Source organism: Ochotona curzoniae, unplaced genomic scaffold (genome assembly GCF_017591425.1).
Source record: "Ochotona curzoniae isolate NIBS_2020 unplaced genomic scaffold, NIBS_Ocur_1.0 contig_2210, whole genome shotgun sequence".
Classification (NCBI taxonomy): Eukaryota; Metazoa; Chordata; class Mammalia; order Lagomorpha; family Ochotonidae; genus Ochotona; species Ochotona curzoniae.
In genome coordinates this window covers 52,522,006-52,549,994 of record NW_024465369.1, presented here as the reverse complement: position 1 = coordinate 52,549,994, position 27,989 = coordinate 52,522,006, and the positions used below count along the sequence as shown (strand labels likewise).

Genomic DNA, 27,989 nt, shown 5'->3' with positions numbered 1-27,989 from the left:
TCATCTGCATCCCATATTAGCATGTTTGATTCAAGACCCAGATTCTCCACGTCTAGTCCGGCTTCCTGCACGTGCAGCCAGTAATGTTGGAGACCTGGACGGAGCTCGTGGTTTGGGCCTGGCCCAGCCCTGGCTGTTGTGGTCATTTGGGAAATAACCAGAAGACGGAATATTTCCATCTCCCTGCTTTTCATATTTAATCAAAGTAAAAAAACGATTTAAATACAATCTGTCATCAATGTTTGCACTTATCAAAAAATAAGTGAAAAAATTCTTTATGGATACAAAAATTTTACAATGATAGGATGTCATGCCATGGTTTGATATGGAATATGTTGTGTAATGTTAAATGATCAAGATGTATTTATTGGTTTTTTTGAGACTCTGCATGATCCTGTGATTCCTAACTGAACAGTGCCAGCGAAGAGCTTTGTTCACATGCCTTTGGGTGTAGAAGAAGCTTTTGCCTGTGATATTCTGATTTGTACAAATATTCTTGGCAGTGTAGAGGCCAAATGGTTTAATTTAGACCAGCAACTAATGTTTTGGGGACCTAAAATATATAGTCTTTCTCTCTGTCTCTTCTTCTCTATCTCTTCTCTCATATCGGCCACATACTGGCACAGTGCCCACTTGCAGTGCTGTGCTGATGCATTCTGCAGAAGATGCCATAATCTGCTCTGTCAGTAGTAGAATCTGATTTTAAATATATTTAAAATTAAGAGGCAACGTTTTGTTAAGTTTATTTTATATGTAATTCCTTTTATCCATTAAGGACACCTTAGTGTTAACGAATGTGACAAAAGTATGTATTTGTTACTCTTAATCCGTTATTCCTTTAGGGAACTCCATATATTTCTTAAATGGGAAGTTCTTTTTTTAAAAAAAACATATAGTTGTTTATTTTATTGGAAAGTCAGATTTACAAAGAAGGAGAATTAGGGAGAAAAATCTTTCATCTGCTGGTTCACTCCCCAAGCGGCCGCAACAGCCAAAGCTGAGCCCATCTGAAGCCAAGAGCCAGGAGCCTCTTCCGGGTCTTCTATGTGGGTGCAGGGTTCCAAGGCTTTGGGCCATCCTCAACTGCTTTCCCAGGTCACAAGCAGGGAGCTGGATGGGAAGTGGAGCAGCTGGGATACAAACTGGCACCCATATGGGATCCTGGCATATTCAAGGCAAAGACTTTAGCTACTAGGCTATAGTGTAGGGCCCAAATGGGAAGTTCTTAAAAGAGAAGACAAATGAGCTGTATTTTCATGCAAAACTAAAGTTTCATACAAAGCTAAAATTAGAAATTACTCATAGATAACTGGCTATGACAATGTGTTGTAATTGATTCAGTCTTTCCCATTTAAAACAGTCATTGTGCTCAATGCTGGACCCTAGAAATGTGAAAGTGAACATGGTATAAGGAGTTTTCAAAGCCTAATGCACTGCCTGGCGCATAGTAGGCATTCTAAAAATGCACTGTGTGGGGCCTGATGTGATGGCTCAACTGGCTAATCCTCTACCTGCAAGTGCTAGCATCCCATCTGGGCACAAGTTCATGTCCCAGTTGCTCCACTTCCAATCCAGCTCCCTGCTTATGGTTTGAGCAAGCATGAAGGACAGCCCAAAGCCTTTGGACGTTGCATCCATGGGGAAACCCAGAAGAAGCTCCTGGCTCTTGGCTTTAAATCAGCTCAGCTGTGCCATTGTAGCCATTTGGGGAAAGAACCAGCAGATGGAAGATCGGTCTTTGTCTCTGCTTCTCTCTGTAAATCTGCCTTTCTGATAAAAATAAATATTTTTTTAAAAATTCACTGAATGAATGAATGAATGTTGCAGTGACATGCCCAAGGCCAAGGAAATGATTGTCATTTCCAAATCAGATCCCCAGACTTTTCAACAAAGAGCTTGTCCTGAATTTGATTCTGAATCACTGAATAAAAGCAACTTCACAATTCATCAAGACCAATTTCTGGCACCCACAATTTTCCACGGGTGGCATTTATTCAGCAGGGAGATGCTGTCGGCAGAGTAATTGCTCTTTTTTCCATGAAGCACACCCCATCGTGTTGCTCTGTTCTCAAGCAGTATTATGAGAAACCATGCCACTATTGAAAACCCGTAAAACTTCATGAGATTCTCAGAAGAAATACAATGTGTAGGTCAAAAAGAGCACTTTTTTTTTTCTCTTGCAGTAGCATTTCCTGTTCAGAAATTGCCGTTAATTTAAAAAACTCGTGTCTTCAAGAGAACATTCTATTAAGTGAGATCATCTTCGTCATAGTCCCAGCTGCAGTGTACACACCTCCTCTGAAAAGTAAAAAAGGAGAAAGCCACTTGGCTGCGTGTAAATGACTTGTGTGTTTTATAAAATCCACATGAACTGTTCAGTGGTTCAAGGAGAGACTACTTTATTAGAGGAATTAGTTGAATGCCATGCCACCCTTGAAGGAGCTTGAAGACATGCTTCTCAAGGGCCTTTGTGCCGAGGCTGAGAAGGGTGTCATTATCTTTGAACTCTCTCTGCTCACGTCAGTGAATGCCCTGGTTATAAGTACCCACGGATCCCCTTGTGGAGGCAGGGCAGCTTACAAGGACCAGCCAAAGCCAACGCCCCTGGTAAACTTTGTTAGCATTTGCTAAGTGTTTCAGCTTCCATTCTACACCCTGGGGTAGAAGACGATCTCTACTCAGTGCTGGTGGGTTATGTGTATGTGTGTATACGTTATTTCAGTTGATGGTATCTGACGTGAGGTTTGTTTTATTTTTAAGGACTATAGTTAATGGCTGCTTTTGGTGTTTGTTACTTTAAGAATTGTGCTTTCTTTGGAGACCAAGTGTGCATTTATTTGGAAATGAAAAAGCCATGCTTTGATTTTCTCGGTTGTATTCATTCTTGCTTTGCACACCACTGTATAATGTGGTCATCATTGTAGAAGGGCATTATGACCCTGGAAGGTCAGCGAGCACAGGATTACATTGAGTGGATAATATTCGGGCTTTTTTTACATTTTATTATCATTTTATGATACAGTTCCATAGGCTCCTGGTATTTCCCTTACTCCCTCCCCAATTCCCTCCTTCCCACCTAGTTCCTCTATATCAGTACTAAAATGTAGTTCTTCATACACAGTCATGTGACCGAATGGATACCTTTTGTGTAACTGATTGGATATCATTTGTATGAGAACAGTTGAGTAGATAGCAGGTGAATGAGAATGCTTGGTAAAATATACAAAACAAAAGGGGTTCCAAACAAAAGTATAGAAACAGTTGATGGGTTTGGTTGATAAGCTCGATACTTCCTCCCTTATCCCATATGACCCTCAGTGTATAAAGTCTGATGTCACTAATAAACTTTGGACCATCAGTCAGAGTCCACACCTGTTATTACAGGCTCTGTGCATCAAGTCCATCGCTGCAGGACAGCGACAATCATCATGGACTGTTTTACACTAGCCAACTGTATTTGGGGGTCTCACTTGCTACTGAATCTGGCAAAGTGACGGCTGCAAATTTTTGATGAGCTGATAATGTTAGTTTCCCCTTGTCTACTTTATGAATGTTACTCTTCCTTTCCTCTTTGACCGTCTTGCTCAGTAACTACCAGCAATCTCCTTCCAGTCAGCTTCATTCCAGCATGTCCAAGGTGCCCCTTGTGCTGCTGTTTGTCATCCTGGGACTGGTTGGGCATGTACATGGAGCTGTGCTGAGAAATGAAGACAATTGGAAGCCACTCAGCAACCCTAGAAACCGTGACCTGGTAAGAACCTCCCCAGGATGCACTGGGCTGCAGGATGGACCTGGGGCCTGCCAAGGGCAGGTGCTTACTGCATTCGGGAACAAGGGGGAGGAAAGGCAGCTTAGGGCTCAAAAGGCTCCCCAAAGGGACCCAACCAGGGGTTTTCTAGACTAGTGGCTGGCCTTCTCATTTTTACCGGCTGTTTTAAATTTGTGCCTCTAAGAAACATTGGTTTAGGAGAAACCTTACGCACACACAGTACATGACATTTGTAGATGATCTTATAGACACAATGACTCTAGATGTATTTTAGTGTGTATGCAAAATCAGGACTGTACCAGAAAAAGGCTTTTCATACAACTCATATCGAACTGCCTTTTTTACACAGTTTAGATTGAACTTATGATACAACGTTTTGTCATATAATCAGCCCTGACAAAGTACGGTGGCAGAAATTGAAAGTCGTCTCTGCGCTGTTCTCAATTTACTAGGCATTTTTTCAGCGTATTCTTATCCAGAAAATGTCAGTGAAAAGATGCCAACTTTTTTGAACAGGTTAGTGATTTCATAGTATAAGTTTTTCTAAAAAAAAAAAAAATAGATGTGAAGTAAAACAAAATAGGACTAAAACAACAGTGCAATAAATGCCACTTTGCACAGCTTCTCTGTTTATTTCTGAAACCCTTATGTCTGAAAGACACGGTTGCAGCAGGCAGTGGCTGGGCTCTCACCAGAGGCAGTGGAGACAAAGCTGACCTCTGTGGAGTTCAGTTTCCTCTCTGACCTTGGCGTTCAGAAATGCCCCACAAAGCATCCTCTCTGATGCTCTTATACCATTGCTATTTTTTCTTCTATTTTCACCCAGAAAATAGAATCACGAAGAATCACAAAGAAGGCAAGAGGGAAAAGAGAAGTACCTGAGGGTTATACCTCTAGTTCCTCACTTTCATTCTCTGACCTGCTGGATTAACCTATACGTCAATTCAAGGGAGAAGACAGGTACAAAAAAAGTCTCTAATTTTGCAGTTCCACATATGACATTGAATGTGTTCTTTCTAGTTTTTCAGAAGTCTTCAGGCGTATTTCAAGGGCAGAGGTCTTGATCTTGGAAGGTTTCCAAACACTTTCTCCGTGAATGAGAATCCCAGACCCCTCTCTTTCCAGTCGGATCTTATTGCCTCTGCATTTGCTGACTATGAAGAGCAGAAAAACTCCTTTTCCAGTTAACTCAGAGGCTGAGTGTCTTTGGAGCGCAGGTGAGAATAGCTCCCCCATGTTGGGATCTGCCCAAACGTGCAGTTCTGCCATAAAGGAGACATTTTAAACTGTGCATTTTAAAATTGATTGCATTTCCTTATTAAGTGCTCAGTTCTGAAGATACTCATCATTGGTAAGCTTTTGGATTTATTCCAGTTATGTTGCAATCTGGTTTTAAAAGGAAGTGACAGTTATTATTATTTTAGATTTTTTTTTATTGAAAGTCAAATTTGCAGAAAGAGAGACAAAGATCTTCCATGCAGCAGTTCACTCTCCAAGTGGACACAATGACCAGACCTGAGCTGATCCAAAGCCAGTAGCCAGGAGTTTCCTCTGGGTCACCCGCGTGAGCGCAGGGTCCCAAGGTCACAAGCAAGGAGCTGCAAGGGAAGTGGAGCAGCTGGGGTACCAACCGGTGCCCATATGGGATCTCTGCACTTGCAAGGCGAGAACTTTAGCCACTAGGCAGCTGCACGAGGCCCATTTGTTTTTTGTTTGTTTTTGGATGCAATTTAGTTGGCAGTGGGCTCTTCACTCCCCCTCCCCCAAATTCCCTCCCCTCCATTCTGTTCTCCCCTCTAGGTTCATAATGTGTGTCCATCGTGAATTTTCCCAAGTCCATCATGCTTCTACTGGAGTGTCTCCCAGCCATGTAGGAGACTGACATTTCGTCCTGGGTTAATTCTTGTATCCTGAGGCCTTAATGTAGGTATAGTGAGGATTAGGTCTTCGGTGTTTATGGACAGTACCAGTAGCAGTGATAAAGGGACATTGGTCATCTCAGGTGATTATAAACAATCAACCTGTTGTGGATGGTTGATTGATAAATTACATCACAAGTTCTTGTTACATCAGGTATAGGTAAGTGTGAAGTAACATTGAGTAGCATAGAGTAAGATTCACATCTGATATCTCTAAATTTGATATCATATTATATTATATTAGAGCAAATATGTGATATCTGACCTTTTGGGATTGGCTCATTTCCCTTAGCATAATGGTCTCTAGTTTGGCCCATTTGGCCACACAGTAATGCATTTCATTTTTTTTAAATCGCTGAGTAGCATTCCATAATTCCATAGTGTAGATGAACCACCGTTTCTTTATCTAGTTCTCTGTTGATGGATATTTAGGTTGCTTCCAAGTTCTTGTGATTATTGATTATGCTGCGATAAACACTGGGGTACATGTGGCTTTGTTGTATAACAAGTCTTTTGGATATATTCCTAGAAGTGGTATTGCTGGGTCATATGGTAGGTGAATTTTTAATTGACCGGGCCCATTTTTAAGCACAGTTTTCTGAGGAGAAAATAAAATAATAAAATTCCCAATTTGTTATTTAATAGAATTATTAAATAAATGAAATATAGTTTTACTTACATCCTTAATCATATCAAATTAGATGGCTAAGCTATATAGAACATCATATATAAATCAGTATTGGAATTAAGCAGTTGGAGTAAGTAGCAAATAAAAAATCAAAGACTAATTCTTTGGGGAGGAAGTTTATGTGTATCTTTGGGTTTGAACTTCCTCAACTAGGGAAAAAACGGGATATGAGTAAAAATGGTTCTTTCCCCACAGGAAGGAAGTTGAAAGTATATTTGTTTATAATTCAGTTTTCATTACTATTGTAACTTTGACATTTCTATCAAACAAACACTTATTTAAAAGGAGCAAGTACTGTGCATTTGAAACATACATTTTGATTCCAGTCCAGGAGTTTTGTATTCAGTTGAATAATAAAGCGAATAGAATTATAATTAAAATCTTTCCCCATTGTTCTGCAAGTGCATGGATGAAATTGTGAGAAAGCAAATCATTGCGCTTGTGAAACTTAGATTTTTTTTAAAGATTTACTTGTTTTTATTGCAAAGTCAGAGATATACAGAGAGGAGTGACAGAGAGGAAGATCTTCCGTCCAATGATTCACTCCCCAAGTGACTGCAACGGCTGGTACTGCACCAATCCGAAGCCGGAAACCAGGAGCTCTTCTAGGTCTCCCATGTGGCTGCAGGGTCCCAAAGCTTTGGGCGTCCTTGACTGCTTTCCCAGAGCACAAGTAGGGAGCTGGATGGGAAGTGGAGCCACCAGGATTAGAACTGGTGCCCACATAGATCCCAGAGCATTCAAGGCCAGGACTTTAGCCACTAGGCCACCACACCAAGCCCGAAACACAGGTTTTTATTATCAGTTATTTTAAGTATGATTATTTTAGACAACACAGTGGTTGTTATTCCAAAAAACAACAGCAGGTTACCACCTGAAATATGAGCTTGGCTACTACCCAAAAATGAGAAAATACAACTGATAACATTAATGTTTTCCTGGTCTAGCTTTTACCCTTGGGCCGTATGGTTTTTGGCACTAACATAGAAAGTAATTATTAGTACCAGAGAACCCTCTTTCATATGAGGCAGACAAGCTGCTGGTAAGCCTTAATTTCTGTCTTTATAATTTATAAATTCTAAGTTTTACCTTAGAAATAAAAATAGAAAACATAATTTTTTCCATGAGCATGGAATGTGTAATATTTAAAGGGCAGGAAATTGACAAAATACCCAGTTGGTGATATTTGAAAAATATGGACTGTACAACTTTGTGAAATAGTCTTTTTTTCCTTTGTAATGATTATTTTTATTTGAAAGTCAGGTCTACAAAAAAAAAAAGAGAGAGAAAGAAAGACAGACAGACAGACAGACAGACAGACATGTGTACAAAGAGAAGGAGTGGCAGAGGGAGAGAGAATCTTCTATCTGCTGGTTCACTCCCCAAATGGCTGCAATTGCTTTCCTTAGGTCATTATCAGGGAGCTGGATCAGAAGTGGATTGTTCAGGGCACAAATCGGCACCTATATGGGATGCTGATACTGCAAGGCAGATTAGCCTGTTGAGTCCCTCTTTTTTCCTTTTTTTTTTTTTTTTCAGAGGCAGAAAGGGAGAGCAAGATCACCTCTACTGATTCCCTCTCCACATGCCCGCAGTGGTTGGCGCTGGTTCAGGGCTACAGCAGCAAGGAGCCAGGGACAGACCTGTGTGCAGGACTCAGTGATCTGAGCCATCACCCCCGCTTCCCAGGGTCAGCCTGCATAGGTAGCTGGAGCCAGGAGCTGCAGTCTGCAGCCTGGAGCCCAGAGTCAAACCTGGCACTCCCATATGATACCTGGGTGTCTTAGCTGCTGCTTGCTCCCAAAGCCAAGCTTCGGGTTAATTTAAAACTCCATTACCAACATCTTTGGTAAGAAAAAGAAAACACAGTTTTCATTGAAAATAGGATGACTTGGATGCAGCACAGAAACCTAGTGGCTAAAGTCCTCGCCTTGCATGCGCCAGACACCCGTGTCAGTTCATATCCTGGCTGCCCCACTTCGTATCCAGCTCCCTGTTTGTGGCCTGGAAAAGCAGTGGAGGATGGCCCAAACCCTTGAGACCCTGCATCGGCTGTAGGAAGCCTGGAAGAGGCTCCTGGCTTCAGATTGGCTCAGTTCTGGTCATTGTAGCCACCTGGGGAACAAACCAGCAGATGGAAAATCTTTCTCTACTGTCTCTCCTTTTCTTGTAAATCTGTCTTTCCAATAAAAATAAACATTTTTAAAAAGTCAATACTGACAATATCTAGGACATGAGATTGATAAATAAATCTTTAAAGAAAAAAGTTTAAAGGAAAAAGAAAAGTTGAACTGGGAATCTTCATGTTGGTTTCACAGTCTTCCTTTTTCATTGTAACATTTTCTTGTTATTTCAGGTATCTGGCTATTTCAAAACCACAGATGAAGCTTCTTAGAAAAGTCAATCATGGCCTTGACTACACCTTTGTTATTTTTCTCCCTCATTTTTATTTATTTGTAATGCTGTTGTTCCACATTTCCAAATGTATATATAAATAAGTGGACCTTCAAGATATACATACCTTATGTATATGGTTTTGGAGTGTTTCTGCTTCCTTAACTAAGCATTAACAAAGAACATTGAGTGCATTTGTAGGAGTTAAAAATAAAATGTCACAAAGTAAAAGAGATGATAAACTTTCCAGTTTGAGGTTGTCTTCAGGCTTGTCTCTTAAATTTGCCTTTTACATTTATCACCTTTTATCAATCATTATTTTTATCTGAAAGGGACCTCACTCATTGCAATAGGAGTTTGGTTTTAAAATTTATTTTTTTTCCCTAAGAAAGAAACTGCTTTCCCAGTTTCAGCAGATTATTCAAAGATCCTACAGTCTTAATTTCATACCAAATAGAGGTAAGTGACAAACATATACAATCAAGTTGAAATGAAAAGCAAAGAAATACGAGGTTCTAGAAGTTGTCAGAGCCTCTGGACAATGTCTGCCGCCAGTACTTACAGACGTACACACAGTGGGGCAGCAAGTACCCTTGCTAAACCCACCCCTCCATCTTCTGTATGAGGGTAGAGACAGGTGAAACTCCCATCTTTTCCAGCCAGCCTTCACTCCTTGCCCCAACTCATACTGAATTAATCTCACTCTCAGATTTTTCAATTGGAATGGCTACATTTCTTGTATGTTTCTGGATAGTTTGTGTGTGTGTATGTGTGTTTCCTGCCAAATGTTTTACTATCTAGCAAATGGAGGTCTCTTAGTAGCACAAGCTGTCCATTCCAAAATACTCTACCATGGCTTTTTTCATGGATGACTGATAACAAGAATAAATTATTTCTGCAAGAACAGATTGGGCCTAGTTTAATGTGTTCTGTTGTAATAAGTTTTTTGTTTGTTTGTTTGTTTTCCCTGGGGTATTGGGAGGACTTTGTGGGCAGAGATCATATCAGTTTCATCTTTATTGTTACAGTTTTTAGCATAATGCCTAGCAAAGATTCATTAAATACTTGCTGAAGTAAATGTATGGTTTTGTGCCTGTTTGTATGTTGTGCCGGGTTTTGAAATCCCCAGAAAATCATTGAGTCTGAATTCGGTGCTAATGCATAAAGGTGGTTTATTCAGGTTAGCCTAGGGCTGAGCGGGGGAGGGGCAGCTGCAGCAGGACCAGCAGGGCAGAAAAAGAGAAGGGAAGGGGCTGAGGTTGAACAGCACAAGGCTCTTATACATTTCAGGACAATTCCATGTAAGTATGCATCATAACTGGTCAGTTTTAACTGTTAACTTTCTTTTTTTTTTTTTTTTTCTAAGATTTACTTATTTTTCTTGGAAAGGTGGAAATACAGAGAGGAGAAACAGGAAGATCTTCCGGCTGATGGTTCACTCCCCAAGCAGCTGCAACAGCTGGGGCTGAGCCAATCCGAAGCCAGGAGCTCTTCCGGGTCTCCTACGTGGCTGCAGGGTCCCAAGGCTTTGGCCATCCTCCATTGCTTTCCCAGGCCACAGGCAGGGAGTTGGATAGGAAGCAGGGCAGCCAGGATTAGAACCGGCACCCATATGGGATCCTGGCGCATTCAAGGCGAGGACTTTAACCACTACACTATTGCACTGGGCCCAACTGCTAACTTTCAAAAAGAAGAAGTTGGCAGGTTTCTTTTGGCAGGTTTGAAGCAAGCAACTTCCAAAAGGTACATGGGCTATAGGGCGGTGAATCTTATCAAACACCAGGGACCTCCTCCCCGGGGAAGTGGTCTGCCTACGTGACCTGCCAGGTGCCCTGCCGGGTGTCATGTAAACTGTCAGACCTAGAGTTCACCCAGCCCCCAGCCAAGCAATTAAGGCAGAATCACAAAAGCAGAAAACATCTAGGTTCTTCACGTACAATAATTGCAGTTTCTCTTACTGTCAACTTTTTTTCAATCTAACACATAATTATTAATGAGCCAAGCCTCATAAAAGTGAGGCTGTTTTAGAAAAATGATGGAGTGGTAAGCCACATTTCAGGGGTTGGCGCCATGGTGTAGTAGGCTAAGCCTCTACCTGCAGCACCACTATCCTGTATGGGCACTGGTTCACTTCTTGGCTACTCCACTTCTGACCTAAGTTCTGGCTAATGGTTCGGGAAAGCTGTTGTGCCTAGATTTTGAGATCTCTGGAAATCACCAGGAGTCTGAAGTCGATCCAAGTGAACAAGGACAGTTTATTGAAGCTCAGCACATTCGAGCCTGGGTTCTTGGTTGAGAGCAGACAGCTGGCCGGGACCAACACCCCTTACTGGGAGTGTGTCCCCGAATAGCACATTCATAGGGTTTTTATAGGGGCAGTCCACAATAGCCTGAAAAGGGGCAATTCAGAATAGCCTGCAAGGTGAGGGGAAATACCACATATTCCCTACCTTTCTCAGCTGGACAGCCCATGCCTCCAGCAACTAAGGGAACTTAATTACTTGGAGCCACCTGTGAGATAACCAGACTTAGGTGAGCCTTGATTCATCAGAATTGGGACCAATTGGTGCTAAAGGTCACATAGGCTGCTAAAGCTCACGCAGGCCGTTTAGCCTGCAAGCTCCTACAGTTTCTTAGTAGCAGTGAGCCATGAACAAATGGTTGGGATTTTGATACTGAGGTTCTTCAAAGCAAAGAAAGATGGCTCAAGTCCTTGGGCCCCTGCACCTGTATGGAGACCCAGAAGAAGGTCCTGGCTTTGTTGTGGCCAGTTGGGGAGTGAACCAGCCAATGAAGGATTTCTCTCTGAAATCACTTTTCAAATAAAAATAGACATAAAAAAAAGGAAGTATTTCTCCAATTTCAAGTTTTACTCAACTAGCAGTGGTGGTTGTTGTCCTTTTTTTTTTTTTTTCTTTTCACACCAACCCCCCATGTTATGCGGTCACAGCCTTACAGGTTTATCCATTTCAAGGACAAGGAGCGGTGTTCACTTGAGATTCTCCACTATGCACTTGTAAAGTGTTGGGCTGAGAGCTTCTAGTTACAAATGCCTCATAATTGACAGTAGCTGTCGATGAAAGCCTAAGGCCCACAGTAGATTGACTTGTGCATTGGCGGGTCTGTTGGCAGCTGGTGGGGACTGAGTCTTGAGTGTGTGTGTCTACCTAGTACACCTGTACCCAGACACTGCATGTTGGTAATTCTCTCACCTCTGCCCTGGCATGCTGACAAGACCATGCTACATTTCTATCTTTTTTACTTGAAAGAGTTACAGAGAGAAGAGACAGAAAACGTACACTTCCAAGGTTATTTTGAGACAGGTATGTAACATGAATAGCACATGGGTTGGTTTAGAGTAAATGAGAAACTGTATGATAACCGTACCAAGTACGTGATTCTTGCTTGAACTGGAGAAGATGAGAAAAAGGGGTGTTGCGGGGGTGGAACATGAGGTCCCGGTGAGCATATTTGCAGAATGAGGGGTCTGAGGGAGGAGAGCATTTGTAGAAAGGAGGGGAAGGAAGGTGCTGCGAGGGGGTGGGGGAATAGGAAGATTAAGCCGCAGGCAGGTTTTAAGCTTTCCCGCAGGTAAACATGATCAAGTGAAAACCGCCATGTGATGGCACAAATCGCTAAACCAAAGACCAAATTAGCACTTGAAAAAAGAAATGGATTGAGAGTGAGAATTATGACATCTTCCCGAAGAATTGAGAGCAGTCATCAAGATTTAGGAGAATATCTTTACACCTTTCATCCAGGCCTCCCACAGGACACAGCCGGGTAGGCCGGCTGCGAGGACGCCCCGCCCACAGGCTGGATCCACCCACAGGCCCCGCCCCCGCCGCGCCGCGCCTGCGCGCAGACGGAACGCTGGGCTGGCGGCCGCGGCGAAGGCCGGCCTAATTTACCCTGGGACCGCGGCGCCCGGGCTCGGTGCGCGACCGCCGCTCTGCTCGTCTGCTCTCCGGGCTGCTGCGGCCGAACCGACGGATTCACAGCCATGTCGGGGTTCAGCCCCGAGCTCATCGACTACCTGGAGGGGAAAATTTCCTTTGAGGAGTTCGAGAGGCGACGAGAAGAGCGGAAAACCCGCGAGAAGAAAGTGAGGCGATACTAGGCCCTTGTCCTGGTACTGATAGGGTGGGGGACCCAGGCGACCCCTTCGCTGTCGTCGGGTGGGCCAGGAGCTCCCCACGGCTTCTCGTTGTCGCCAGAAATCTAGTTGGTACCTCTCACGCCTGTGTTCAGACTGTTACCATTTTCCTTTGTCTCTGGTAACAGCCACCCCTACCTCCCTCCCCGTCCCTGGACCCCAGCGGCCTCGAACTCTTGATAAATACCCAAAGTTCATTTCTTAGTAGCTTAACGCCGGTGGGCTAAATGACGGGCGGGAGGAGAGCCTGGAGTCACAGTGTGGGATTGCCTTGGTGATTGCCTGGGGTCGTGAGTGGGCGGCCCACCTCTCTCTAGGTCCTCATTTCTGTTTCTAAACCGGAGACTTCGGGCTTCCATTTTCGAGTGGTCTTGTCCTGGAGTTGTGTAATTAGCACCCAGAAGAAAACTCCATCGTCAGAATAAATATTCACACACGTGAACCCTGCTTATCTTATTTGAAATGCAAGAGAAAATGAAAAGTAATTGAACCTTAAAATGAGCCGGCAGTTCTTTGCCGATGCATGCATGCGATTAGGAGCTCTGGGTACCTTGGTTTAAAGTTCTGAGCTGTTAGGTGCACGTTAATGAAATGATGCACAGCTCAATTTGTATAGGAATGGAAAATAAGACCCCTTTTAGGAAGAGCTTAGTCTGATCATCAGCGTCAGGGCTCATTGATTTTCTGATCCCGGAGTCTACAGGAAAAAGCCAAGTTGCCAGCTGAAGAGCATCCGAAGGACTCTGAAGTCCCATCGTCCTCTGGGGTTGACTCCACAAAACTACAGGACAGTGAAGGTATGGGGGATGGGGATCGTTGGCCAGCGGCGGCAAATCAAAGTAATTTAGTGAAAATACATTGGCTTTTTTCATTTCAGTGAAACTCTGAGTACCTTGTTTATGCTAAGCCTTGTGCTTGTAAATAGTACCTGCTCTTATTTGTTGAGCTACTGATTCACGATTGATGGTTATTTAGGTGAATTCTGGTGCTGGAAAAATGTTTCGAATTGACGTTAGTGTTTTCTGTGGAGGCAATTTTTTTAGAATTAGTGTTTTTTGAATTGGCCCTCTTTGGTGACTACTTATTCTATAACAAAAAAAGTGACTTCAAAACCTCTGTTTTGGTTACAGTGACGTAAGCTAGAATTGTCAGGCTGCAGTGTTAGTGGCTGCTTAGATGGAACCCCAGACACAGTATAGATATTTCAGTATATGACTTCATTCTATGATCCTGTCCTTAGCATGCTCAGCTACTAGGTTTGAGTAGTGCATTCAGTAACTAAAGGTGTCAGAGCCTAATTGATGACCTAATGTGGAAATGGACTCCTAGTGATGTGCCTTTGTTATCAGCAGTTTATGGTACCCATTCAACCATATCAGGTTTCCCTCACAAGCTGAACAGTATCCTCTCTGGGAGCTGATTAGAACTCACCTAAACTGTACTCAGAGCAGAGACTGACAGGAGGGCACAAAACAAACTGTATTCCCATCTCTCTGGACCTAGTGGGGTAGAAAGGTTTGGAAAAAAGAAAAATGGGGTCACAGTTTCTTGGTTTGCTAGACGGCTGAGATGGAAAAAGGAAGCCGACTTTTGACTTCGGAATTGTTAGATTCGCCGCTTGCCAAATGTTAGATTCGCCGATCACCAGGGAAAGAATAACTCAGCCAAATATATGAAAAGAGTTTAGATGGCTTTTATTTCAGGGAACCACGGTCACGGGCTTCCCTTTCCCATGCAGCAGAAAGGACAGACGAGAAGGAGTGGGCTGCAGAGGAAGAAGAGTGCAGAGGAGACAGGGAAGGGGCCCTTTTAAACTCTCCTTGACGTGGGAACGGGGTCGCCTCGGCCCTTGTTGGTGGGGGATATGGGTCTGTGCCCCTCATTGGTGCAAAGGTGGTCTCACTGCCTGAGGGGCCCTCCAGAATTCCACCATCCGTTCCAGGTTTGGTTGGAGGCAAACTTCACCCTTCTCCGGCCACCTCGGTAGCCGTCAGGAACCTTGGTCATCTGTCCTGGAGAGGAGATGCTCTTTGATAATCAGGATTCTGTGGTGCAGTTACAGCAGCAGGTGCTAGTGGGTGCCTGCCAGTCAGTGCTGCAAGCTGCACCTAGGCGCTGGCTGGCGGGCCGAGTCCACTCGGGCTCAGCCGCAGTGGTCAGGCCTAGGCTCTCACGAGCCTGTCAGTCCTGTTGAGATAGGAAGCTCCCAGTTTTCCTGGAAGGAGTTCCGTAACTCCATCAAGTTCTCATGTGTGAGTGTGTATTCAGGGCAGGAGAGGGGGCAACTAGGAGCAGGTATTGAAGTCTGCTAATAGAGATAAGTGGCTAGTAGGAGCAATTTAACTTTTCCTCTAGGGCATTGGTGAATACTACTGCCAAATTCTTGCCCTTAAGTGACTTCCCTACACATTATGTAGAGGATCATTGACTTTTGATCCATTGTTGCTAATAAATAAATTTTTGCATACTGACCTTATTTCAAGCAACTTCACAAAATTCATGTAGTCCGTTAGGTTCTTTTGGATCTTCTATATGTATCTGTGACATTAATTTACTATTTTTGTATCTTTCATGAATTTTTTTTTTAGTTGCATTGACTCAGACCTTCATTGAAACGAAGTTGTTGATAGCAGGCATTTTTATCTCATTCCCTGTAACTTTAGTAATTCAGAATTGTTGGTGGAAAACTTTTTAGACAATATTCATTAAGTTACAAATATTCCTTTTCATTTATAGTGAAGTTTTTAAAATTGGGTATCAATATTAGATTTAATCAAGTGTTTCTTAGTGTCAAAATAATTATGATTTTTCTCATTTGTTTCTGTTTCATAAATTTTACACATTTTTTTCAACCTTAGTGGTTGAGCTTCTTAAATATGACCCCTCTGATTTCATAATAATGATATGTTACTCAGAACATGCAGTTTTGCTTAATTGTTTGCAAAGCAGAATTAGGGAGAGTCAGAGATGTTGCTTGTTAGTCCCCAAGTGCTCACAACAGCTGAGGATGGGCCTCAACAACCAGTATCCTAGAACTCAATCCAGGCCTCCCAGGTGGCTGGCAGGGACCCACATACTTGAACCTTGTCTCCTGCCCTTAAAGTGTGAATTGGCAGGAAGCTAGGATTGAAGTGCAGTAGCCAGGGCACAAGCAAAGCATTCTAATATGGCTGTAGGTGTCCCAAGTGGCAACTTAATTGCTACCAAACACCTGGTTTATGATGGGTATTTCTGATTGCATATGAGGTTTGTAGAGAAAATGGAATTAAAAGATACATTTATTTGGCACAGACAACTATGAAATCCATGCATTTATTTCATAAACTGCATTTTTCTTGATAGCTCATCCTACTTTTTTTTTTTTCCCCATTTTTGTTGTTATATTTTTGACAATCTACGTAGTTAATTAGGATAAAAGGATTCAAGGGCTATAGGAAAGTGGGTAAGACTATTATTTCCATATTGTTTCCTTCATGTATCTGAGGTAAAGGGGGATATTGAGGGAGAAGCCCACCCAGTCTCCTACCCACCCCAGGTCCCAGATGTGGTACATGCTCTGAGATACTTGCTCAAGTGGTTTTGATAGTTCACCAGTTATGAATCGCTGCCAGTCTCGCCATTCCAAGCACGATGAGGTTGTTGAAGAATCCACTGATTGGCATAGTCCGTCTTTGAGTCTCCGTTTGCCCAGTGTATAGCTGAGGTAGTTGATTGACCTGTTCTGTCTTTCTCTTCTTGGTTAGGGTTCTGAGTCTAGCATTTCAATTGGGGAGATCCCCAGAGAAACCTTGTCTGAGGTGTTTCCAGACCAGATTCTTGTTGTTTTTTTTTTTTTTTAAAAAAAGATTTATTTATTTTATTGGAAAGTCAGATATACAGAGAGGAGGAGAAAGAGGAAGATCTTCCGTGCGATGATTCACTCCCCAAGTGAGCGCAATGGCCGATGCTATGCTGATCTGAAGCCAGGAGACAGGAACTTCTTCCGGATCTCCCACACGGGTGCAGGGTCCCAAGGCTTTGGGCCGTCCTCGATGGCTTTCCCAGGCCACAAGCAGGGAGCTGGAAGGGAAGTGGAGCTGATGGAATTAGAACCGGTGCCCATATGGGATCCCAGCGCTTTCATGGCGAGGACTTTAGCCGCTAGGCCACACTGTACTGTTAGTACATTCTTGTATGTACTAGCAAGTACAGGGCCTGGCACAATCCATCGCCCCGATCAGCTGGTGGTTGCCATTGCTGGGTTCTGTTTTCAGCCCCGACTTCCACTGGAACCAATAGGTGTTGCAGTCCAGTCTGGTTCTGCCCAGCACATACTTGGCCCTCGCATAAACCAGTGGGAGCTGCAACCTAGTCAGAGACCCCTTAAGCACCCCCACCGGGCCCACCCCCCCACCCTTGTTTGCAGGTATGTGTAGCAGACTAGTCCAATCTGTCCTACATCCCATTCGGCTCTCATGCATGTAGATGGGTATTGAAGCTTAGTTCCGTCTAACCAGTTCAAGTATGCAGCCCACACAGATGCTGTTGAGTGCCTCTTTGTCTAGCCATCCCAGCCCCTGTCCTAGTTTTTGTGCTCTCCTGTGGGCATGATAACTCAAGAGGGAGGAACCCACTATTTCCCTTCTAGGCCACTCCTGGATTATGCACTCTCCAGGTGGTTCTATGGTTTGACTTGACAGAATTAGCCCCCAGTGCCGGCTTCTGCCAGCAAATGCTACAGATAAGCCCAAACAACCCTCACCCACCCTAGTTTTGTTTGTACCAGTTAGAAATAATCAGCCCAGCCTGGCTTTTCCCTGATCTAGTCCACATGAGGCACACAGGTGTTGTAGCCCTGCTTCGTCTGGTCTGTCCCCATCCCAGCCCACGCTCTCCAGTGGGAGTAGCTGTCCTGGAAGGGGACCCGCACCCTTATTCCCCTTGCCAGCTCTGCCCCCTCCCTTCCTGCTTCTCACGCATGCTGGTTGGGCGCTGCAGTCACATCCAGTACAGGCAACCTCACCTTGGCATTCCTTATTGTGCACTAGCTTCTGTTGTGACCGAACCCGGCTTGGCCCACACTCTGTTCTGGTGCTCAGATTTGCCAGTGGATGACGTGGACAGATTCAGCCTGGTCTTCCCCCGACCCATGCCAAATGTATGCCAGTCGGAAACTTTCCATGGCCTGTTCTGGGCTGTTTCCTATCATGCTTCTTGCGCTAACGTGCCAGGTCTGTGTCCTGCCAGAGGAGTTGCCCAGGCTCCTCCATCAGAACCTCTCCCAATGCCAGATTTTGTGCATACCAGGGAAACCATGAGCCAGCCCTACTCAGTTCACCTCCGGTCCTAGCAGAAACAGTGGCTTTTTCTGACTGGCCTTCAACCCAAACTGGTCCTTGCTGTTGGATGTTTCAGCCCAGCCGCATCTAGTCCATACCCACATATGGCTCACACATTGCTCAGTAGGGGGTTGAGACCTTGCCTAGTGCGTCATACATCTACCCTGGTCCTCCAGGACACCAGAGGGTGTTGGGGTCTGGCCCAGCCTGGTACATCCAGTCCCAGTCCACACTTGTGCCAAGGGAGACTACAACTGTTTCCAGATCAGAATGCAGCCCCATTCCAGCCTACATGCCCCTTGGTGGGAACCTCAACCCAGCTAGGGTTGTCCCCTTAGCTCCCCAACCAGGCCTGTTCCCAGCCATAGATCACACGCATGCCAGTGGTTGCTCTGACTCAGCTTGGCTCAGCTCCTCGCTTGTCCCGACTTCTGCCTTAGACACTGTGGCTTAGCGTCCCTGGCTCATGCAGACCAGTAGGAGCAAGAGCCTAGCTCAGCATGAGCTGTGCTCCCTCCTGGTTTCTAGTTTTGCTTGGGGGGTAAGGTTTGCTCAGTCCTGCCAAGTATACGCTGTTCCATTACCAATTCACACATTAGCCAGGTGTTGGAGCTACTTTTCCCAGGTTGTCCAACCCCCAGGTCTGGACCACATGTTCACCAGTGGAGGCTATGACTTGCCAGGGGAGTTTCCCAAGTTCCTCCACTTAATCCACTCCCAGACCCAGTTCTCATACATGCCATTGGGTTTAGGCCAGTGCCCGGCGAAGTCTGGCCTTCCATTTGGCCTTGTATGAGCTGATGAACGTTGCAGCCCACTCCACCCCTATTCAGGATGCACATTCAGGTGCTGGTGCCTTGACCATTCCAGACTGTTTTCAGTTCCTTTACCAGTGATTGATGGCAGGCTCCTTGGTCACACCTAGCTTAGTCCATCACCACCCCAATTCTTGAGCTAACCAGTGGGGCTAGAATTTCCACAGGGTTTGGCCCTCACATCCCCCACAGAATCTACCCCCAGATATGGTTCTTGAGTGCTAGTTAATGTCATGGCCCTGCCTAATGTGACCTGTCTCCTGATCCATCATCATGTCAGGTAATAAGATATTCTGTTGGACAAACCCCCAGCCTTAGCTTTGGCATGGACTGGTGTTCGGTGCTCAGCATTGTCCAGTGATTACAAGTTTTTCAAAGGAAGAGTTACTGTCATTGGGAATCTTTAGGTTTAATTCATATCCCAGAAGTACAATGTGTTCAACCTGGAGCTACTTAAGCAGCGATTCAAAGAACTAAAACCCCAGTGTTTCTGGCTGGGGCAGCCAGCCCGGGGACAGCTCACCATGTGCACGAGTGATGGGTATGAGATGCCCTGGCCTGAGACCCACCAACAGCTGAGAGGCTGCAGGAAGTTTAAACCCCCAAGCCCAAGGTTGTGCCCCTCCCCAATCCTGTCCACTGCTCAATGAGGGTGGGAGGGTGGGCCCCAGGTCCTGGGATCCATCCAGTCCAGCCCAGGAGACTTCCCCCTTGGTGTACTACCCTGAAGGGAGCAGGCCCCGGAGCCCAGGCAGGCCCGGGGACAGCTCACTACAAGCATGTGGTGGCTGGTGTCAGGGATCCAATAGCCCATCCTACATTTAACCACTGTGCTATAGTATATGGTTTCTGCCATAAGGCTTGTTGGATTCTTACGGTTTTGTTTTATAATTTGGGGTTGGGGAGGTGCTTGTGAACTGTTTAATTATGATTGAAAGCCATTTCCAGTATCATTGACTGCTTGCTTCAGTGTCCTGCCCTTCTCTCCACTGCCTAGGAGAGGACCTGGACAGGTTTGTTATGCAAGGAGAGAGGCACCAGTCCTCCTTGGCAGCTACTTGCTTTCCTGTTGGAGCCAGGACACAGCTCTGCCCCTTCCCCTGCCTCTTGACACAGGGATGTGTCCCCGCTCTATTCTTGATGAAGTTCAGGATTCATTTGTCCTTGGAGACCTGAGCAGCTGCGTGGCATAGTGTTTGTATGGGTCAAAGCCACACACCTCCTGGATGGGGTCCTGCACAGACTTGGTGCAGCTGGGAAGGCACCAGTGGTCGTGGTTGTACTTTTTTTTTTTTTTTTTTTTTTTTTTTTTTTTTTAAGATTTATTTTTTTATTATTTTTTTCATTGGAAAGGCGGATATACAGAGAGGAGAGACAGAGAGGAAGATCTTCCGTCCGATGATTCACTCCCCAAGTGAGCGCAACGGGCCGATACTATGCCGATCCGAAGCCAGGAGCCTCTTCCGGGTCTCCCGCGCGGGTGCAGGGTCCCAAAGCTTTGGGCCGTCCTCGACTGCTTTCCCAGGCCACAGGCAGGGAGCTGGAAGGGAAGCGGGGCTGCCGGGATTAGAACCGGCGCCCATATGGGATCCCGGGCGTGCAAGGCGAGGACTTAGCCACTTGCGCCACTGCGCCGGGCCCGTGGTTGTACTTTGACCTGCTCCTCCTTTTTGGTTATTTTGTGGCCTTTGGTGAGGCCTCTGAGCATGGGCAAGTGCAGAGCTTCCACTTCCTAATGGCTGACATGGCGGGCTATAATTCTTTTATTTTTATCTGTTTTGACTATTAAAGCTTATGTTTCTAATTTTCCACTTAATTTTGCTTTTCCATATGATTGAGGTCTGAAGTATGACTCATTCTTTTTTTTCCCTCCCTCCCCTCTTTTCAGATGTTTTTGAAAGGCAGATTTACTGAGAGGGAGGGAGGGCGGGCGGGTGAGCGAGCTTCTATCTGCTGGTTCACTCCCCAGATGACTGTAAGGACTGGAACTGGGCTGATCTGAAACCACTGGGCTTCTTCTGTGTCTCACACGTGAGCATAGAGGCCTAAGCACAGGGGCTCTTTGGTAGATGCATTAGCAGAGAGTTGGATCAGAATTGGAACAGCTGGGACTTGAAGCAGTGCTCATGTGGGATGCTGGAGCAGCAGGTGGCGGTTTTAGCCACTATATCACAATGCTATCCACCCACCCCCACTGCCCTCTCCTCCTCTTGTTAATACTTATTTGAGACACAGCAAGCAAACTCCCATCCACTGAATCACTCCCTAGATGATACATCAGCCAAGACTTGGCTGGGATAAAATTGGGAGCTAAGAATTCCATCTGGATCTCCAATAAGGGTTAAAGGACCCAAGTATTAGCATAATCAGCAGATACTTTTAAGGGCGTGCTTTAGCAAGGAGCTGGAATTGGGAGCAGAGCCAAGATTTCAACCCAAGCATTTTGATAAGGGAAACAAGTGTCCCACATGTAAGGCCAGATAACTGCCCTGAATAAGCCATTCCTACAGAGAAAATACATGAGTTGTCACAGTTTTATTCTTTGAGTTTTTTGGAAGTATTCATTTACTACTGTATAATTTAATGTTGCTGGGGTAGAAATTTATTCTCCAAAAATGCATTCTCCTGCCCCCACCAATCTGCTTGTGTCTTTCCTTAGGGGAAACATCAGATGGAGTGAGTAAATCAGTTCACAAGGTCTTTGCTTCCATGCTTGGAGAGAATGAAGATGAGGAAGAGGAAGAGGAGGAGGAGGAAGAGGAGGAGGAGGAAGAAACACCTGAGCAACCCACAGCAGGCGATGTATTTGTGTTGGAGATGGTTCTGAATCGTGAAACCAAGAAAATGATGAAAGTAAGTTGTTATTCACTTTATCTTTATACACAGAGTGTAGGAAGATTATATATATTGAGAAAGATCTTTAAGTTGCTTCTGGGAAGCAATGTGAAATATAAGAAAGGAAATTTTGTTATTTGTATATTTCCTTTTGGAGAATTTTTATGTAAAACCTCAAAGATTGCATCTGTTAAACTGTTCTGTAATTTTTAAGTTAAAAATCTGTAACTTCTTAATTTATTATTTATTTGAAAGATTTAAAGGTTCATTGGTTCACTTCTCCAATGGCCACAATGGCTGGAGCTGAGCTGATCTGGAACCAGGAGCCACATGGGTCTCCTACATGGGTGCAGGGATACGAGGTCTTGAGCTATCTTCTGCTTTCTCAGGCCATAAGCAGATATCTGGATCAGGAAATGGAGCAGCCAGGACACAAACTGCCCATATGGAATGCTGGTTCCTCAGGTGGAGGGTTAGCTTACTGTGCCATGGCCACAAGTAGGGAGCTCAGTGGGAAGTGGGGCTGCTGGGATTAGAACCGGCGTCCATATGGGATCCTGGTGCAGGTAAGGTGAGTACTTTAGCTGCTAGGCTACCGAGCTGGGCCCTTAACCAAATTTTCAACTTTTGTAAATTTGAAAGAAGTGTCTCTAGTAGATTGTTTACATAATAAGTTATCATATATAAATTCATTTTATGACACAATTTATTCTGCCCTAGTACCTTTGTAATTCTTTGTATGCTTTACTATGCTTTGAACTTTTACCACAATGCTTTTTTTTTTTGAGATTTACTCTGTTGTTTACTGCAGTTGACTTTTAGACTTTTCCTGTAATGTAGATTTTATTCTTAAACTCAGAATTATTGCCATGTAGTTCCTAGTTCTATGTTTAGAAGATTTAAGGATATTTTTCAAAGGACATTTTTAGGTCTAGTATGTTCTGTATTAATATGACTAGAGTTGAATTCTTGATTGCATTATATTTTCACTGAAATGTTGTTTTTCTTCTACACAGGAGAAAAGACCTCGGAGTAAACTTCCCAGAGCTCTGAGAGGTCTCATGGGAGAAGCCAATATCCGCTTTGCTCGAGGAGAGCATCAGGAGGCAGTGTTGATGTGCATGGAAATCATAAGACAAGGTATTTTCTGTAGGGGCCTCCCTGATAACAGCAGTTTAAGAGTCTGACTTTTATAAAAGAAAACTCTACTAATTGGAAGACACATTCAGAAACCTGCAGGTGATTGTATTAATAGTAATACGCTAGTTTTTACATTGAAGAGGAATTATTACCAAGAAAATGAAAATCACACAGGCTGAATTAATGAAATATTAATATTTATTGAAGTTTTGATAGGTTTTTTTTGTGTATTAACAGCAAGGGTTTTAGACTTCTACACTGTTACTCTTTTTTAAATATGCAGGCATACTGTGTTTTTTTTAAAAGATTTTATTATTGTTATCATTTTATGATACAGTTCCATAGGCTCCTGGCATTTACCTTACCCCCTCCCTAATACCCTCCCCCCCTAGTTCCTCTATATCATTGCTAGGATATAGTTCTTTATACACAATCATATGTCCATCATTGCGGGCAGGGACAATGGCAGAGAGTCCACCATCCTATTGTCAAGATACAGCACACAGTTTCATTGCAGGTCCATCTTTGTTGGAAGTAGAAATGCATACTACATTGTATCCTCACATCTGGATGTTAGTCTCTATTTTACAGCTACTGTACATCTCCTTAAATGAGAAGTCATAATACAAAAACAATACAAAGAAAAATAGAAATTTACAGCACCATGAAGTTAAATGACATGTTACTAGATATGACAGTCTCCATTACACAGCTACTACACATCCCCTTAAATGAAGAGCCACAAAACAAAATCAACATGAGAGAAAAAAAAAAATCAACCACACCATGAAGTAAAATAACATGCTACAAAATGCCTAACGTGTAGCTGAAGAAATGAAAATCAGAACCTTCGTGGAGAAAATGATGCTGCTGTATGATCTATGAGTCATTGAATGATTTAATCACAAGAAAGTGTTTTGAAGACATGAAACTAACAGAAAACAACAAAATCCATGCAATATAGTTTCCGCTGATTTTTGTTGAACTGTGTCTCTTCTAGACAATAAATAGATGTTGTGTTGTTTTTTAATCCAGTCTGTTAATCTATGATGTTTGATTGAGCTTAAGCCATTTACATTCAGAGTTTAACATGTATGCATAGGTGGTACTTTGGTCCTGTCAATTTAGGATGGGTTGTTCATTGGTTTAGTCTTCTGTTTTCATTTTACTGGGATGTTCTTCCCATTTGCGTTTGGTTTTGGTAGGTGATATTCCTCTTCTCTGCCAAGAGAACATCTTGAAGTAACATTAGTAGGGTAGGTTTGGCAGAGGCAAATTCTTTCAAATTTTCTTTACTCTGGAAGAATTTTATTTCATTTTCGAGGACAAAAGAAAGCTTTGCTGGATATGTTCTCCTAGGCCGACAAATTTTTTCTTTTAGAATCTGGAATATGTCACTCCATTCTCTTCTTGCCTGTAGAGTTTCCTGAGAGAGATCTCCTGTGAGTTTCATTGGCATTCCTTTATATGTCAATTGATTTTTTTCACGTGCACATTTAAGGATCTTTTCCTTATGTTCAAGTGAAGAGAGCTTGATGATCATGTGTGTTGGTGAAGATCGCTTGTGATCAAGCCTGTTGGGAGTTCTGTGCCCCTCCTGGATGTTGTTTCCCAATTCTTTCTCTAGATTAGGGAAATTTTCCTTAATTATTTCATTAAATACATTTGCAAACTCTGCTTCTCTTTCTGCACCTTCTGGGACTCCCATACTCTTATATTTGGCCTCTTAATAATGTCTTTCAATACGTGAATTTTTTTTTTTTGGCCTGATCCAGCTCTGCTTCCAGCTTTTTGTTTGCTTCTCTCTGATGACAGGAAATATCTTCCAATTCTGAGATTCTCCCTTCTGCTTGCTTCATTCTATTTTGGAGACTCCACTGTACTTTTAATTTGCTCTACTGTGTTCTTAATTTCTGATATATCAGCCTTGATTTGATACATTGCTTCCTTAAATTCTTTGAACTCAGTATGTGTTTCTCATTTTTGATCAGAAGCTTTAAAATGAGTCTTATGGATTCTGTATGCCCTATTTTCTCGATGTCTTCCTCAGTTAACTCTGAGGTTGGCAAAGGGTTTTGTTCATTTGCAGGGGAGTTTTCCGTAATATTCATTGTGCCTTTGTCTCTTCTTTTGCTCTTGGTCATTGCACTTCTGGTTATCAGAGTCTTCTCCTTGGGACAGGTTTCTAAGCTGTGTCATCCACAGGTCTACAATGCGATTTTACTTATTGCAGTTAGTGCACAATCTCCAGCAAGTTTCAGGTCTGGGTTCTTATGTCAGATTTCCACCATTGTCTCCACAGCCCCAGCTCCTGGCTCACCACTCTCCTCTTCCTGTGATATTTTGCTGAGGCTGCACCGTTGACTCTGCAACTGAAATTTCTCCCACTTTTGGTTGGAGCAGGTCCCAGGATTAGAGAGACACCAGGTGTCCTATCTAATTAGGTTGTTGGTGGTGCTGATCTTGTTGGAACCTGTTGGACATTAGGTCCATACGGACCTATTTTGACCGGTACAGTGGCACAGTTGGTATTATTTTCTTGCAGGACCAGTGCAATTTGCTGAACTCAGCGCGTTTTCATGAGATCAGCGCATGCGCAGTTCACTGTTATCCCCTGAAGTCCTAAAGCTACTGCCACTGTGTACAAAATGGTGCCTGATGTACCACTGCTCAAATTCTGGATCTGCTGGCCATCAGGTCTGAGCGCTACCCAGACCTGTCTTGGGTGGAACCTGTAGAATGCCACATTGATGCAATTCACTGAGTCAGAAATGAGTTCACTCTCAGCTCAGCGCATGCTCCATCCTTTCCCTTGCCTTTGCCTCCTCATGCAAAATGGTGCCCAATTCAGCTCTAGGGGGCTGACTGGGCTATGAAATCCACCCTGTTCTCGCACTGCCCCTCTGGGATCTGCTGCTCTGTCTCTGCTCCTGGTCAAATTAAACAGACCAGCAGGACGGACCCAGTTCTTTTTGTGGGTTCACCTCCCAGGCTCCCAGTGAAGTCCCTTCCCACCTGGTTGCTGGCGGAGTTCCAGCTGCTGGTGGAGTTCAGATTGCTGTTAGCTGAATGCCTCTGCAGTACCAGTCACTGCAACACCACACCGTTGTGTCCGTTGCTTTCCTGTGTCTGTCAGTCTCCAAATACTCCTCTGCTGTTGTTCTGTCCTCTCCTATTTCCTGAAATGTGTCCTCTCTGCTTCATCCTGATTAAATGTTTCTCTGTTTAAATGTGTCCTTACCCTATTCGGCCATCTTGATTCTCCTCAGCAGACATACTGTGTTAAAACCCCTTGAAAGGTGTTCTTATTCTGTTTTCCAAATCAGGCACTACTAGATTATTTTTTTCCTTACATTTTTATATTAAACTTACTTCAGACTTACCTAAAGTTGCAAGAATGTGACAAAGAAGAACTGTATGTCTTTTACTCAGATTGACTGTTCTTTGATACTTTGTCTCATTTGGTCCGTACCGCTGTCTCCATCCCATTCTCACACATACCATACATGAGGTTTCTCCTGCACTTATATACTCACACATGTATGCACACATGTGATCAGAAAGAAATTGAGATAACATGGGCCTTTACCCTCTATTTGGTACATTGCTTACATAAAATGACATTCTCTTAAAACCACAATACTAAAAATGAAATTTGATAAAGTCCATAGTTCAGTTCTCCAGTTGGCCTAAAATATGTCCTTTTATGTCTCATTTCTTAGGAATGTTGCTCTGTCTTCCCTTTATGTTCATGTGAAGGGAACAAGCCAGTTAATTTGTAAAATGCTGCCCCAGTTTGGATTCTTTTTCAGTTTCCTCATGATTAGGCTGCAAGATTTCTGTAGGAATGAGGCATAAGCAAACCTGCCTTTCAGTATTCACTCAGCAGCACTTCCTTCTTCCCGTTACTGGTGACTTTATGTTTGACAATTGGGTTGGTTTTGTTCTCTAGGTTTCTCTACCCTAAAGTTAATTGCTGCCACTTTTAAAAACTGTGAAGGAGGGAGAAATTTTGAGATTATGTAAATACAGATCTCATAAAATATTTTCTAATTTTTAAAAAAAGATTTTGGAAAGGCAGATTTACAGAGAGAATGAGAGATAGATTTCCATCCGCTGGTTCACCGTCCAAATTGCTTCAACGTCTGGAGCTGAGCCAACTGAAGCCAGGAGCCAAGAGCTTTTTCTAAGTCTCCCACACAGGTGCAGGGTCCCAAGGTTTTGGGCCGTCCTCTCCTGCTTTCCCAGGCTACAGTGGGAAGCTGGGTGGGAAGTGGAGCCACCGGGATTAGAACCGGTGGCGATACTCAAATGCTGATGCTTGGAGGTAGAAGAGTAATCTTTTTTTTTTTTTTTTTAGTTTAGTGCTAGATGATTTTTTCTTTTGATGTATACGTATCAAATATTAAATATGTGCATGTATATTTGATTTTTCTTTTTTTGGGAAACAGGACCTCATACTTTTAAAATTAAAAGAAGATTTATTCATTTGAAAGGCAGAATTAAAGAAGAGACAGATCTTGCATTTGCTTGTTCAATTCCTAAATGGCTGCAACAGTCAGGGCTGGGACAGGCCAAAAGCAGGTGCCTAAAATTTGGGTCTCCCATTTGGGTGTCAAGGGCCAAGTGTCTGAGTCATCCTGTGCTACTTTGCCAGACATACCAGCAGGGAGCTGGATTTAAAGTGTTGCAACTGGGACTCAAATGGGATCCTGGTGGTGTAGTCAACAGCTTCACCCCCTGTGCCACATTCTGGCCTCTGAAGATTTACTTTAAACTTCATATCTAACCTCCGTATTCAACAGCACATCTATGGTGTACTGAAGGATATTTTCAGGAGATTTTTGTGATTAATTACTTATTTTTGTTTTCCTAAAGTGTTGCCAAGTGACAGCCAGCAAACAGGATTTTAGTTAGAGTCCTTTTAGAAATCTTACGCTAATTTCCTGACTTAT

General features: G+C 43.6%; 2 protein-coding genes across 3 annotated transcripts in view; both read left to right on the top strand.

The window, feature by feature from the left end:
- The first annotated feature begins 3,564 nt into the window (after positions 1-3,564).
- Positions 3,565-4,957, top strand: CUNH2orf66 (chromosome unknown C2orf66 homolog). Its single transcript, XM_040971915.1, has 2 exons — positions 3,565-3,751; positions 4,790-4,957. The coding sequence occupies exons 1-2, from the start codon at positions 3,629-3,631 to the stop codon at positions 4,955-4,957; spliced, it is 291 nt and encodes a 96-aa protein (XP_040827849.1). The 5' UTR covers positions 3,565-3,628.
- A 7,725-nt stretch (positions 4,958-12,682) lies between these two features.
- GTF3C3 (general transcription factor IIIC subunit 3) overlaps positions 12,683-27,989 on the top strand; it is a 47,675-nt gene continuing 32,368 nt past the window's right edge. The window contains exons 1-4 of one of the 2 annotated variants that reach the window (XM_040971913.1): positions 12,683-12,875; positions 13,630-13,723; positions 21,719-21,912; positions 22,911-23,034. In XM_040971913.1, the coding sequence (XP_040827847.1) occupies positions 12,774-12,875; positions 13,630-13,723; positions 21,719-21,912; positions 22,911-23,034 (514 nt within the window). In that variant the 5' untranslated portion in view covers positions 12,683-12,773. Of the gene's footprint in view, positions 12,881-13,622; positions 13,724-21,718; positions 21,913-22,910; positions 23,035-27,989 lie in introns of both variants that reach the window. The other variant, XM_040971914.1, reaches the window with a different exon arrangement.

What these genes read in the sequence shown, in the direction of transcription:
- CUNH2orf66 (XM_040971915.1), top strand. Translation starts at nt 3,629, where the DNA reads ATGTCCAAGGTGCCCCTTGTGCTGCTGTTTGTCATCCTGGGACTGGTT. An exon ending in ACCCTAGAAACCGTGACCTG is followed by an intron (nt 3,752 to 4,789) that starts GTAAGAACCTCC and finishes TGTTCTTTCTAG; the next exon opens with TTTTTCAGAAGTCTTCAGGC.